This window comes from Pleurodeles waltl, chromosome 6, assembly GCF_031143425.1.
Source record: "Pleurodeles waltl isolate 20211129_DDA chromosome 6, aPleWal1.hap1.20221129, whole genome shotgun sequence".
Taxonomy (NCBI): Eukaryota; Metazoa; Chordata; class Amphibia; order Caudata; family Salamandridae; genus Pleurodeles; species Pleurodeles waltl.
The window spans coordinates 52,844,586-52,858,881 of NC_090445.1; the positions used below are offsets into that span (position 1 = coordinate 52,844,586).

The window sequence follows — 14,296 nt, forward strand, 5'->3', positions numbered from 1 at the left end:
AAAACATAGAAATTAACTTAAAAAAACAAGATTACAGGAACGTTATAGTTAGGCTTGCCTTTTAAACGTACAAAACCACAGAAATTCACCTGTATAGTTGAAGTTATCTCAAGTAACTATAACTCGTGCCCAAAGATAACTATAACACGCACCCTCACCATGCACTGCTAATTACTCAAAAAATGACGGCACCCATGATATCTTTGATTTGCAGTACATTTTTTGACAAAAAATGTGTGCATGGCGGGGGCCCAAGTTATAGTTACCTTAGGGCATGAGCTACAGTTACTTGAAATAATTTTATATATATATATATATATATATATATATATATATATATATATATATATACATATATATATTAACTTAAAAAAAGGTTACAGTGAGGTTATAGTTAGGTTCTGAATTTACTTGTAGAAAACCATAGAAATTCTGCAGTTATAGTTAGCGTTCTTTCAAGTAACTATAACTCGTGCCCTAAGGTAACTATAACTTGCGCCCCTGCCATGCACAGTGTTTTTCTTCAATAATTTGAGTTCCAATGTTTCATTTATATTTGTAATGACGTTATAGAAGTTGTCATGAGTGGTGTAATATCCGGGGTAATTAGCAGTGCATGGCCAGGCCCTGAGGCCAACCTTGCAACGTGCGTGGCCTTCACCCGTGTGGCGGGTTGGTTGCCTACAAGACCTTGCCTGCAGCCAGTCCCTGCGACTAACCACCCCTAACCACCAACCCGCATGCTGTGCACAGCTGTTTGTCCATGCGCGACAGGGGTTGGGTGCGGCCTCTCTGGGTTTGAGAATACATGTGAGAGGGTGTATCTGGGGGTGAGAGTGGCTTTCAGACTGTCTGTCTGGGTGTAAGAGTGCGTACATCTGTTTTAGTAGGTGCATCATTGTGTGTGTAGGTCTGTGGGTGGGTGCATGAGGGTGTCAGTGGGTCTGTGAGTGGGTGTGTGCCTGTCTGAGTGGATCTATGAGTGAGTGCGTAACTGTCCGCGTGGGTCTGTGAGTGGGTGAGTGAGGGTCTGACGGGGGATGTGAGTGGGTGCAAGACGGTCTGAGTGAGTCTGTAAGTGGATGCGTGAATGTCTGAGTGTGTGTGTGAGTGGGTGCTTAAGTGTCTGAGTGGATGTGTGAGTGGGAGAAATTGATTGAAAGTGTCAGTAAGAGAGTGAAAGAAAGTGAGAGGGAGAGAGATAGAGAGTTTCTTAGGCTTTGATGTATGATATACTTAGAATGAGATATTTCCCCACAATTTTAAATAAAACTAAATTGTACTTTAAAAAAAAAAAAGAGGGAAGTGACGGGGGATGTGAGTGGGTGCAAGACGGTCTGAGTGAGTCTGTAAGTGGATGCGTGAATGTCTGAGTGGGTGTGTGAGTGGGTGCTTAAGTGTCTGAGTGGATGTGTGAGTGGGAGAAATTGATTGAAAGTGTCAGTAAGAGAGTGAAAGAAAGTGAGAGGGAGAGAGATAGAGAGTTTCTTAGGCTTTGATGTATGATATACTTAGAATGAGATATTTCCCCACAATTTTAAATAAAACTAAATTGTACTTTAAAAAAAAAAAGAGGGAAGTGAGTCTGGCTGGACTCGAACCATGACTTCAGCCAAGTCCCAAGATGGCTCATAATACTTCAAAGGCTTCTGTTGTTGAAGTGTTATCAGCCAATCAGATCTCAGCACGAGATAGGGAGGGGTCGAGAATCCTTTGCGACCCGATATGTACAAATTTGCTTTCCCCTTAATTTCTCAAAAACTACTGGATGGAATTACACCAAAACCAAAAAAAGCCACTTTCTGGACCAGGACCTACCTTTCTGCCAAATTTGATGTTATTCCGTTGAGTCGTTTCGGTGCTATCGCTGTTCAAAATCCATATGGAAAAATGAATGGGGAAAATGAGTTTTTGGACCCCCCCCTCTTTCTCTGCCCTCACTGGATGGATTACCCTGAAACTTTCCAGAAAGCAGCTGACATGACTGGCAGATTTTTTAGGAACGTTTCGTGAAGATTCGTTAAGTGGCGCCAGATATAGGTAAGTACGTTTTTATATAGAAACTAGGACCTCACTATAACTACCTAGTGGTGATCGCTAGTAGGTAATATAAAGATATATTTATAGAAGCACTTACTAAATATAATTAAAAGGAAGTAACCTTGCTTAGTGCAAAGTCAACTCTTTGTGGTGTTGTCGTCTTCAGTATAGAAGGATCAATGGTATTGCAGCTTTCTGTATGAAGATGCTCGAGGAATAACCACATTGCCAACATTACAGACACACAAGTTCACTGGAGACATTACCTCGAAGTCATTTACGCAGCTGTACTGTGAAATATGCCCTATACATTTACCCAACAAGGTCGCACTTACTAATTAGCAGTAGAAAGTACTCCAACTGGGTAGACATTTTGCACAAAACTGTGGCCTTTTCTTGGATAAGTAAGTAGATCATAATGCATTCTGCAACCCATGATTATTTCAAAGAAATTAAACCTGAATGGGAAGCATTTACAAATATAAACAAACCAGTTGAAGCTCTGCTTCCAGGCCCTGTGGCCGACCCTGCTGGTGCATGGTGTTGGGCTAGATGCCTACGGGGGGGGTCGGCTGCAGGGCCTCGCCAGGCTCTGTGGGCATCCGACTGCCATGCATGGCCCAAGGCCATGCGCGGTGTGGGGCTTGATGCCTGTGGCCAACCCCCAATGTGTTCAAAAACTAAGGCCCATATTTATACTTTTTTAGCGCTGCTTTTGCGTCAAAAAATGACGCAAATGTGGCACTAAAAAAGTATAAATATGGGCCTAAGAGTGTTGGTTAGAAGCCCATCCCATCTATTTACTGATAAAAACAAAGGTTAAAGGAACATTATAGTTAGGAATTAGAATTAAAAAAAAACAAAAAACAAAGGTTAGAAGGATGTTATAGTTATGCACAAAACCAAAGAAATTCAGCTGTTACAGTTAGAGTTATTTCAAGTAACTATAACTTGTGTCCTAAGATAACTATAATTTGTGCATGGTAGTTACTCAAAATAACTCTTAAGTATAACAGCTGTCCCTCTAACCTTTGCTCTTTTAATAAGGAGAGGTTATGGGCTTCCAACCAACAGTCTTTTACCATTGGTCTGTTGACATGTCACTGAAATTATACTTCCGCCCACCCAAGCAGAAGATCATCAGACCAGCACACTCCAGCCCTTGAATGCTGTGTGCACATGCACATAAAAAATGGTTCCTCAAGGAGAGAACTTGTTAGACACCTGCACTGCCCTATGACAGATAATCCCTATGTATAACAGGGTTGCATCAGCTATTTACATAACTCTTAAAAAACTTATTGTGAGTTACAGTGTTGACTCATAACTGTAAACCAGGTTTGGTATATTTATTTATCCTAAAGAAAATGAGCACAAGTCATTAGATTTGCTACACCATGCATGCAGCTTTCTAGATTGAAGGGACATCCCACTCAGGTTTGTGTTTGGTATTTCAAACATTTGTATCTGACTTGAGAGAAACCTTTCATCCTACTGGGACAGAAAATAAATCCTTAACTTAACTCCCTCCACTTCAAGTAAAGACTCACTAGTTTATGCATAGATAACACCCACCTCCTAAAAATAAGCCCACATGAGTTATCCAATCACAGCTTTACTTACCAGTAGATTAAAGCTCCTATATTTAGCAGGGTGTAATTACTTGTTGTGATAGACAGCAAGAATTGTATTTATCTGTGATTTTGACATATTATTGTGAGGTAACTTTGGCAAATAATTAAACCTGTGGAAAGCAAGCGCAAATGATTAAAATAGCAAACATGTACCCAAAGTTGTACATTAAAGCCACACAGCCCCTGGGTTTAGTGCAGGTCTTTTAGATCAGTTAGTTGCATCTATCTTAAATGGTAGTTATATTAACGCCAAGTGGAACTGCAGCTCCATGTAAGTATTTCAATGCTTTTGAATTTAACTTGAGAGGGACACCTAGTAAGGACTTGTGGAATAACAGCCTTATCTGTGAATTTCAATGCTTCAGCATGACTTGAGAGGGGCTCCTAGTAACAAACTAGTGGAAATGCAGCTTCATGTAACGTTTTCAATGCTTTTACGTCTAACAATAGAGACAACTAGTAATGACTAGTGGAACCATGGCTTCATAAAAGAATGTCATTGCTTTTGCATTTGACTCAAGAGGGACACCTACTAATGAGTAGTGGAACTACTGCTTCATGAAAGAATTTGTTTATGCTTTTGCAGCTGATTTAAGAGGGATGCCTAGTAATGACTTGTGGAACTGCAGCTTCAGGTAAGAAATGAAATGCTTTCTATTTCACTCCTAAGGGACACCTAGTATTGGCTGGGAAAAGTGCAGCTCACTAAAAGAATTTCAATGCTTTTGTAGTTGACGTGTGAGGGAAACCTAGTAATGACTATTGGAACTGCAGTCTCAAGTAAGAATTTCAATGCTTATGTATTTAACTTGTGAGAGGCACCTAGTTATGACTGGATAAACTATGGTTTTATGAAAGAATATCAAAGTTTTTGCATTTGGCTTGTGAGGGACAGGTGGAAGTGCAGCTTCATGTCAGAATTTTGCTACTTTAGCATGTCGCTCGACTGCAACACCTAGCTACCGCTTGTGGAACTGCAGCTTCCTAAAAGAAGTTCAATGCTTATGCAATTGACCTGTGAGATCTGCAGCTTCATGTAAGAATCTCAGGCCCATATTTATACTTTTTGACACAAACCAGCGCTGGTTTGCGTCAAAAAATTTACCGCCGGCTAGCGCCATTCCTAGACACCAGACGGGCGCCTTATTTATGGATTTACGTTAGCCGGCGCTGTGGGCTGGTAAGAGTAAGAAAAAATTACTCTAATCAGGCAGGGCTGGCGTAGGGAAAAATGGGGGTTGTGCGTCAAAAAATGGTGCAAGTCAGTTTAGAGTAAAAAATCATGGCTCTAACTGGACTTGCGCCATTTTTTGACGCACAACCCCCATTGAAATGACTCCTGTCTTAGCAAAGACAGGAGTCATGCCCCCTTGCCCAATGGCCATGCCCAGGGAACTTCTGTCCCCTAGGCATTGCCATTGGGCACAGTGGCATGTAGGAGGGCCCAAGCTAGGCCCCCCATGCCACTTTAAAAAATAAAAAATTATACTTACCTCTACTTACCTGGGATGGGTACCCCCATCCATGGGTGTCCTCCAGGGGTGGGCGAAGGTGGCAGGGGGTGTCCCTGGGGGCATGGAAGGGAACCTCTGGTCTGCCTCCATGGCCAGAGACCATGAAAGTGAGCCCATAGGCCCCTTAACCCCTGCCCTCACCCAGGTGTTAAACGGCGCACATCAGGCTGTGCGCCATTTTTTAAGGCCCGCCCCCTCCTGTGCATCAAAAATGACACAGGAGTATAAATAAGGCGCACAGGCCATAAAGTCATTTTTTGGACGGGAACTCCTACCTTGCATGTCATTAGCGCAAGGTGGTTTCCCGCATCCAGAAAATGACGCACACGGAGGAATCTGGACGTTCGCTGGGTCAGGCGTCATAGTATAAATATGGTGTTAGGGTTGCACTGAATTTGTGTCAAAAATATTTACGCAAATTCGGCGCAGACAGAGTATAAATATGCTCCTTAGTAACAGCTGGTGAAACTGCAGCTCCATGAATGAATATCAAAGCTTTTGTATGTGACTCGAGAAATACACCTAGTGATGACTTGTGGAACTGCAGCTCTGTGTAAGAATTTGAATCATTTTGCATGTGACTCAAGAGAGACCTCTAGTAATGATTTTTGCAAGTGAACATTCATTCATTAAAGAATATGAATGCTTTTGCATATGACTTGAGAGGGATACCTAATAACCATTAGTAGAAGTGCAGTTTCAGGGGAAACAAATAAATGCTTTTGCATCTGACGCAATAGTAATCTCTCATAATGCCTTGAAGAAACTTCGGGCCAGATGTATCAAACAGTTTTACCCATTTTGTGTCTATGGCTAAATGTGTTCGTACATATTCATCTCTGGGAAAGAATTTTGAAGATTTAGCATCTGACTATATAGGAAATCCTAGTGACATCTTGAGAAATTGCAGATTTGTATATATATATAAAATAAAGGATGCTTCACCAAATATCTTTATATATTGGTTTGCATTTTGCTTCTTCCTACCACAGCCCATATCATAAGGCAGTGGGAATTGTACTGTGACATATAGTACCACTCATAAAACAGCTTCCCAACAATACATGAAGCCATGTGATTTAGCCAGTGACTGCTACTACCTATATATACCAGGTTGTCTTCACAAATGTTTCAGAGTGGTTAGGACATTTATTGAGTGTTGCGATACTGATTCATCAGCATATACCAGCGTTGACATATTTACTTATCCTATTGAAATCAAGCACAATTTATTAGAGTATCAAAAGTAGATGTGTATAGTTTCATGTTGAAGCCACACCCCCTCAGCTTTATGAAGGACATTTTAAGCCATTGCATCTTACTTGGGAGGAACATTTAACAAAAATGTGAGTAATTGCACCTTCGTGAGAGACATGTTAAGCAATTCCGTCTGATTTGAGGGGGACACCTAGTAAAATTTCATAGTGCTGCCATTTTATTAAAGACGTCACGCTGTTTTTTTCTAACTCGGGAAGGACATCTGGTAATTACTTGAGTCACTGTAACTATATGAAAAGACAGATCGATTGGCTTTGCCAATGAGTGTTTGTTCTGAAGTTCACAAAGGACCCATTTTATCAACAAGGGTTGGACAAATATTTTTTATAGCATTGAACATGGAGCGAATCCATGAACATTCAAGGTGGAAGGCAGGAAATGAACAGCAAACAAAATACTTTTGGTCTTTTCATCTAATGTATTAGGGTTTTCCCTGAATCGTGTTTCGCTAATCAGGCAGACATCAAAAATCCACCTGTTTCTCTGGATCTATGGTGGTTTGATTTTTTGTTTGCTTTTGTTGCCCACTTTCACTTCACTCCGTTTGGAAAAATCGGCGACATTTACCTGTTTTTCAATTTAGAATTGTATCAACCTAAACAGAATAAAAGACTCACAGGGGTAGTGCTTATTTTGTAAATAAAAACTGCCAGTGCCCAAAGCCCTCCTCTAAAAACGTGGCTGTTGCAATTAAATGTGCGAACACTGAATACTGAGGCAGCGTAATCCTGAAGCCATCTCAGACCTCTTTAATCCATTTACAGACACTCCCTGCCCCTTCAGCTCACTCTTGCAGCTTTCTGCTTTCTCCTATTGTAATGCTTTTTTTGGTTTCCTCTTCTTCCGTCTTTACCATATATGTCTTTTGCTCGCAGTAAATGCTTGAGGCAGAAAAATAAGTTCCGGTGCTCCTCACCGGAAACAACAAACACAAATTAAGCACTGCACAGGGGTATTTAAAGATTGGTGGCTTGACTGCCAAACCACTGGTGTGTGAGAAGCAGGGCACCCGCCGTACCAGCAACCTCCAAATTACAAATTCCTTGGAGGTGGAGCACCCAAAGGGAAAGCCGCATAGTAGAAAAATAAATGTGGTTCGTCCTTTCTGCTTGTCATTTGACAAACTCCACTGCATCTCCCCCTCATTAATACCCTTTCTCATGTCACCCCTTCCCTATTGCCTCATCATGATTTTTCCTACCACCTCTCTCGGGCAGATTTGGGTCCTGGGTGTGGACCGCACAGTAGGGGGTCCATATCCAGGACTTGAATACAACATCTTCCCAAATAACTGGGAGTTTTATTCTACAAAAACGAGGGCATTTTAAAATGTATTTATCCTAGACTTTGTAGTTTAAAAAAGAAAATCTGGCTTAAGTGAGGTCACAAAGGGCCCCTGAAATTGTGCTGCCAGCCCAACACCAAATCTGCCTAGCTCACGTCCACCAAAAGGGTTATCACGATTGTAGAGTGAACTGTGGTTCCATCCTCAGAAATGTCTCTTTTTGCGGCTCTCAGCTCTCTCCTCTCACTCAAGCCCTGAGTCACATCCAAGCCACAGGTTTGCAGCTGGAGAGGCCACCTGCTGAGCTACTACTGTACTGGTGCAAAGGATGGGCAGAGTGGTTGCTAGGCCACATTCTCCCTATCACCATACTTCACTGCCCTGTCGACCACAAATACTAGGGCAACCATTCTCAGCCCTTTTCCTCCTTTAAACACTACAGAAACCTCACTTACCTTCCGCGCAGTGGCACACGTCTCCAGAACAAAGGGCGTTCACCAGCTTGCTCCTGGACGGGAGGTTGTAGAAGATATTGCACTTCCGGTCTGTGAGTGGAAAAGGAGATGGTGAGTGCATGCCATGGGGCAGAAAAAAATGACCACAGTGCAGCTCTTTCCATTTCTGCAGAACTGATCCTGGCAAGAAAACAAAATAGGTTAAATCACTGGAACATATGAGTTCCCATGCCCTTTGACCCTAATCACAAATTGAGCAGCTGACCTTCATTTCCGGAAGAGGGTAACATATCTTGCAAGTGTAGAACTGATACAATATGACAATAACAGTTCACAGATACAAATGAGGGCAGGAAAGAAGTCTCATGGGGGCAAAGGTGTGATGACTTCAGCTCCTAGTGGTTCTTTCATGTTCTATGCATTCTTAATCTTCCTGCTAGGAAGGGAGAGTGCACAACAGCACCCTTATCTTTGCTTCCCTGTGGACTTGTACCTCAGGAATAGTACATCTAGAGCTGCTTCAATATTGGACGTATGGAAGTTACAGTGTATTTGTATTTTATTTGTGAAAGAGCATTCAGACCAGACATATCGAAGCGCTATGCAGGTAAAAAGAGGCTAATGCAGATCAGAAACCTACAATGAAAACAAGCAAGTCTTCAGATGTTTCGAAATAGCGGGGAGGGGGAGCCCCCTAATTTGGACTGGGAACGTGTTCCATAACTTGGCAGCAGCCGCACAAAAGGCCTCCACGTCCGTGCCAAGCTAAGCCCGGCTGATCCTAAAGGGCGGTTGGGAGCCTACCAATTAATATCAGCTTGCAAATATCCCGAGCCTTGAGAATTAAGGGTCTTGTGAGTCAGGCGCAATGCCTTAAAGATGATGTGCCTCCTAATAGGTAGCCAGTGCAGTTCCTTCAAGCCTTCCTTAATTGAGGTGAATTTAGGTAATCCTAGCACAAGCCGAGCGGCTGCATTTTGGATCATCTGCAGCTTATTCAGGGATGACTGGTTGACGTTTAAATACAAGGCATTACAATAGTCCAATCTAGATATAATAAGGGTCAGCACCACTGTCGCCCTTAGTTCTTGTGGTATAAATGGCAGAATTTTTAAAAAGTTTCTAGCCATCCAGAGACAGATGTTATTAACTCTGTTTACCTGTAACTCAAAGGAAGTATGAGGTCACAGCCTGCACAATGCCCAAGGACAGCCCTCCAGAAGGAATGACGTTTGAATTAGGAGTGTTTTCAGCTGGACTATTGGACCTGTTGGTAGAAGCTGGACACGGCTGAACACAATCAAGGAATTTAGCGACCTACAGATATTTTCCATTGGGTCTTACCCGGTTCGTAGAAGTCATATATGGCGGCAGAGGCTGGTTGTAATGATCCAACCTTGACAGTCTGGGTGGCACGAAAGCTGATGAGATCTTTTTCAACTGGAACCTGGAAAGTGGAGTAATACTGAGCATTAGGGTGTTAATCTCATGAAGGTAATAGTTCAATAATTTCTATTCAACAGCACCATCACCATGGAAAACCTGCCCCCGCCTCGCACCCCATTCTGTGCAGAGTTAAATTCTCTATTCCAAGTTCATAGATTCCCATTAAAAGTTTTAATGGAGAGACAGGCACATCGGAGACGAACACCATAGTAGAACGAGACCAGTAATTGACACCAGTGATCCTAGAAAGAATGTAATAGCAAGGAAACACTTTGCTTCGAAAACTCGAGGTGCAGTTTGGTGAAAATGTTTAGGCATTATTTAGAGGAGGCGTGTGAGTATGTAACCAAGCCTACTGAAGATCATGTTGGGATGCAGTCTCTGCTCTTATCACAGAAAAAAACTACAAAAAAGAATAGGGGATAACTCAAGCAATGAGATAAAACAGTTTGTATTTAATTTCGAATATGCAGAAAGTTTAAAATCTCAACTCTAAACGGGCCATGTGGCCTACCTCACCGCTGGTGCACCTGTGCTGGACTTGGAAAAACTTTGGGGCATATTTAAGAGCCCCTAGCGCCACCTTAGCGCTGCCATAGTGTCATTTTTTTATGCTAAGGTGGAGCTAACATGGCTTTTCTGCCTTGCATTGTGCCACTCTGTAACCCCTTGTGCCACATTATGCCTGCGCCAGGCATAATGTATGCAAAAGGGTTTTATTGCCACTAGGAGGCCTGCAAAAATGGCGCAGTAAAAGTTAAAAGATTTCAATGCGCCATTTTTGGGATCATTTTTAACAATGACGCTCCCATAGTAACCTAGTGGCCTCCTTGCACTTTGCAGCGCAGTCAATTTTTTTATGCTATTGTGCTAACAACCGCCATAGTGCGCTGTATCATAAATACGGCGCAACCATGGTGTTGTTAGGTGCTGGCAGGGGGGTACAAGAAAAGTGGTGCATCATGGCTGATGAGCCACTTTTTCTTAAATGTGGGCTTTTGTGTTTTTCTGATGGTTGAGAGTTTCACACCTGCAGTTAGACCTTTCTGAAAAATTATAGTTTGGCCGCAAGGTATTCTGGATTTTACAAAGAGACTGCTTGATACGACCAGACAATATAGCATAAGCAATAATTTTGGTTCCACTGTAAGCCAGGGAAGGGACTGAGAATTATATGTTCCAATTTCCAGGCACCCATAATATGATAGGTAGCAGCCAGCGGTGGCTCCTCCGCCGAGCCTAGCCCCACTGCTTTATGCAGTGAATGATATAGAAAAATAAAATTATAATAACGTAATGTTATTAACATTTTATTTTTCCTCAGGGAGCCAGGTTAGGTGGGGTGGGGCTGGAGGAGGAGGAGGGCTGGAGGCAGAGTGGTGAGTGCACATAAGTGTGCATGACGCTTGGGCCGGCCGTGTTCGGGCAGCCAAACAGTTGTGCGCACTTCACATTTCTCCACTTGGTTGTATTGAACAGCTGGGAGGAGAAAGTGCAGACGGCCCATCTCCCTGTCCGAGCACCAATCACGATGCTGCTCTCATGCTGTTGACAGTAGTGTCATGATTGGAGTGGAGTCTGGAAGCCTTGTGCTTCCGGGAGTCCGAGGAGGACGGAGGTAGAGACGGAACCGTCTCTCCCAACATAGAGGTACGTTTTAAAAAAAAGGTATTTTTTTTTAATACCCTCCCTGCCCAGCCACCCCCATTGACAAGTGCCCGCCACTGGTGGCAGCATGTGCCACAGAACAACAGCCAGAGAAGCAGCATGCAAATTCGCCTTTACATGTCCTACAGAAGTTAGCCAGACCAGCAGCATGCAGAACCACCTTTACATATACCACAGAAAATTGCCCGATCACCAACCACCTTTACATGTAGAAGATGGACAGACCAACTGCATGCAATACCATCCTGAGACATGCCATTGGGGATTGACCTAGTAGCTGTATACAGAAACGTCTTTCGACATGCCGCTGATGATGGACAGACTAGCAGCATGCACACCGGTCTTTAGATGGGGTGGCCAGCAACATGCAGAAAATCTTTTAGATATACCATAGAGACTGTCATACTAGGAGCATGCAGATGCACATTTAGACTTGCCGCTGATGATGGGCAGCCCAACAGCACGCAGAACCACCTCTAGATTGGCCATTGAGGTGAGCACCCAAACTACACCAGTGCTGCCGCTATCCAGATGAGAGCTGATTAATGACTTGACTAACAGAGAACTAATGTACATGTGTTCAGAGGAGCTAAATGTTCTCCGCCCTTCCATATCTAGCTTACCGTTTGGAAATAGAGGAGAAGTCGGCCATACATGTACTCATAGTGGCTGATATACCGGTCTTTCAAATCCTTCAACTAAAGGAAGAAACAGAAAATAATTTAAAATGGCGTCTCGAATCAGATATGAATTGGTATAGCTAGAAATTTACAGGTACGGAAAGCAAAGCAAAGAGAAGTATGTCCACACACACACACACACACACACACACAAAGATGTGGAGAAGCAAAGAAGCACAAACACAAATACATACATAAACAGTGATGCAGTTCGACAATCATATACAGGCAGAAGGTAAGCACAAGTGTCCCTACATTTTGAGAACTGGATTTGACTAGAGGGGTGGCAATTTTGTGATCAGGCTTTGCAAAAAACAGTCCTTCCTTTTCTACTTCCAAATGGCATTTTTGCTTCAAGTGCATTTCCCTCAGTTTAGTTATGAATATGCATTTAGTGACACAATCACCATCATGCTCCCAAACAGTATAAAAGGCCATTTATTAGAACAGGGTTTCAATTAATAACAAAATGTTTGAGCAACTTTAAACATTCAAACTTTCCAGCTTCTTCCTGTACTGCCCCTTTTGAAGTGCCCTACCTTTCACTTTCCATTTCACTGCCCCACTTTTGCCTCCGTTCACCCAGCCTCCACCTTCATTCACCTACTATCCACACTCTCCTTTCATACCCTATTAACGCCAATATTTAGGCCACAATATTTATGTCAGACTATATTATGTCATCAATTTTTTGGTATCACACCTTCCCAAACTTAAATCAATCTGGCCCTTCCTTTAACCATCCTTCAGCTCCCTGCAGCGGCCCTTGCATTCCAACTCCCACCGATCGCCACCATTCCCGAGGTGCTCGATTTGCAAAAGAATAGGTGCAAGGGCCCAAAACTTTGCTCAGAAGCCCACAGCCTCTGCTGTCACAGATCATGGTGCCGAACACCAAGGCTGCATAGTACCACCTCACGCTTCTTTAATCCACCACTCCACATTTCCTGCAGCTTTATCTCACTCTTACAGGTTCTTTTCCGCTCCTGCTTTCCCCATTTGTCACCGTTTTTCGCCTTTCTCTTCCTCCTACTTCACCTCTTTAGTGTTTTTCTCTCCCTTTCTCTAGACGAAAGTCTGCTGTGAAAAATAAGTGCTGGTCCCCAACAAATAAGTGCCAGTGGGCCCCACTTGCAACCACCGGCTCAAATTAAGCACTTGGCGTGAGTCAATTTTAAACATATGAGTTTAAGTGAAGCTGCATCCTTTAAAGGTTGCTGTGTGTCATGGACTAGTGCTTTGGCCACTGGATGCAGGGAGACACTTTTATACGTCTACATCCTGATTAAGTGCAGTTTGTGGCCACTGGAAGCAGAGAGACAGTTTTATATGTCTACATCCTGATTGATTGCAGGTTTAGACGGACTTTGGGGCAGATTAAAGAGCCCATAGCGCCTCCTTGCACCACATTAGCGTCATTTTTTTAATGCTAATGTGGCCCAACGAGGCCAAAATCGCAGCGTCAAATTTCTAAGTGCCACAATGCATGCATTGCACCACTTTGTAACCCTTTGCCCTACATTATGTCTGTGCCAGGCATAATGTATGCATAGGGGGTGTTCCCCCGTTAGGCGGTCTGAAAAAATGTTGCAAAGAGCAGGCATTAAAATGAGGCAGATCATTGTTTACAAGGGGCTTTGCAGGATTAGCGTCAACATTTTTGATGGTAATTCTGTAAAGCTCTGAACTAGCATCCAAAATTTTGGCGGTAGTTCCCTAACTACTGCCATGGTGAACCGTATCTTAGATACGGCGCACGCATGGTGGCATTAGGGGGGCGCTAAGGGGCACAAGGAAGGTGGTGAAGCACTGGGTGCAGCACCACTTTCCTTAAATCAGGCCCTTAATTTCTTGAATTACTTTACGTTTGGGTCAGGGAGGATGAAGGTTGCAATAATCTGATGTACATGCTGCCTGCTAGAAAAATACAGAACCTGGTGGCTCTTGAGTATAAAATGGTTTAAATAGTAGAGGAAAGTTATAACAGGAAGTTCTGCAAAAAATGTTGATGCTTTGTTCACACTGCTGAGGATCTTACTAACATGTCTGGAGGTCAATAGGCAGTAGGCATTTTGCAGCTAGAGGGATTTATATAGAATTTGGTGGACTGTATAGTCTGTCACAAATTTAGCAGATGGTATTCCACGTGTAATATAGCTAGTGGTATTTGTAACTCTGCCGATGGGATATCCGTCACATTTGCCACCCTCTCAGTAAGGGCAAGAGACTCCTAGGGATCTGACAGGTTTAAAAGGCAACTCCACCATAAATGTGCCAGATGATCTGCCAGTTTATA

General features: G+C 43.0%; 1 protein-coding gene across 1 annotated transcript in view; it reads right to left on the reverse strand.

Moving 5' to 3' along the window:
* LOC138301475 (complement C4-like) overlaps nucleotides 1–14,296 on the reverse strand; it is a 685,953-nt gene that overhangs the window by 88,988 nt on the left and 582,669 nt on the right. Inside the window, exons 36-38 of the mRNA XM_069241987.1 lie at nucleotides 11,944–12,018; nucleotides 9,551–9,653; nucleotides 8,207–8,296 (exon numbers count right to left, since the gene is read on the reverse strand). Coding sequence (XP_069098088.1) covers nucleotides 8,207–8,296; nucleotides 9,551–9,653; nucleotides 11,944–12,018 — 268 coding nt within the window. The remainder of the gene's footprint in view (nucleotides 1–8,206; nucleotides 8,297–9,550; nucleotides 9,654–11,943; nucleotides 12,019–14,296) is intronic.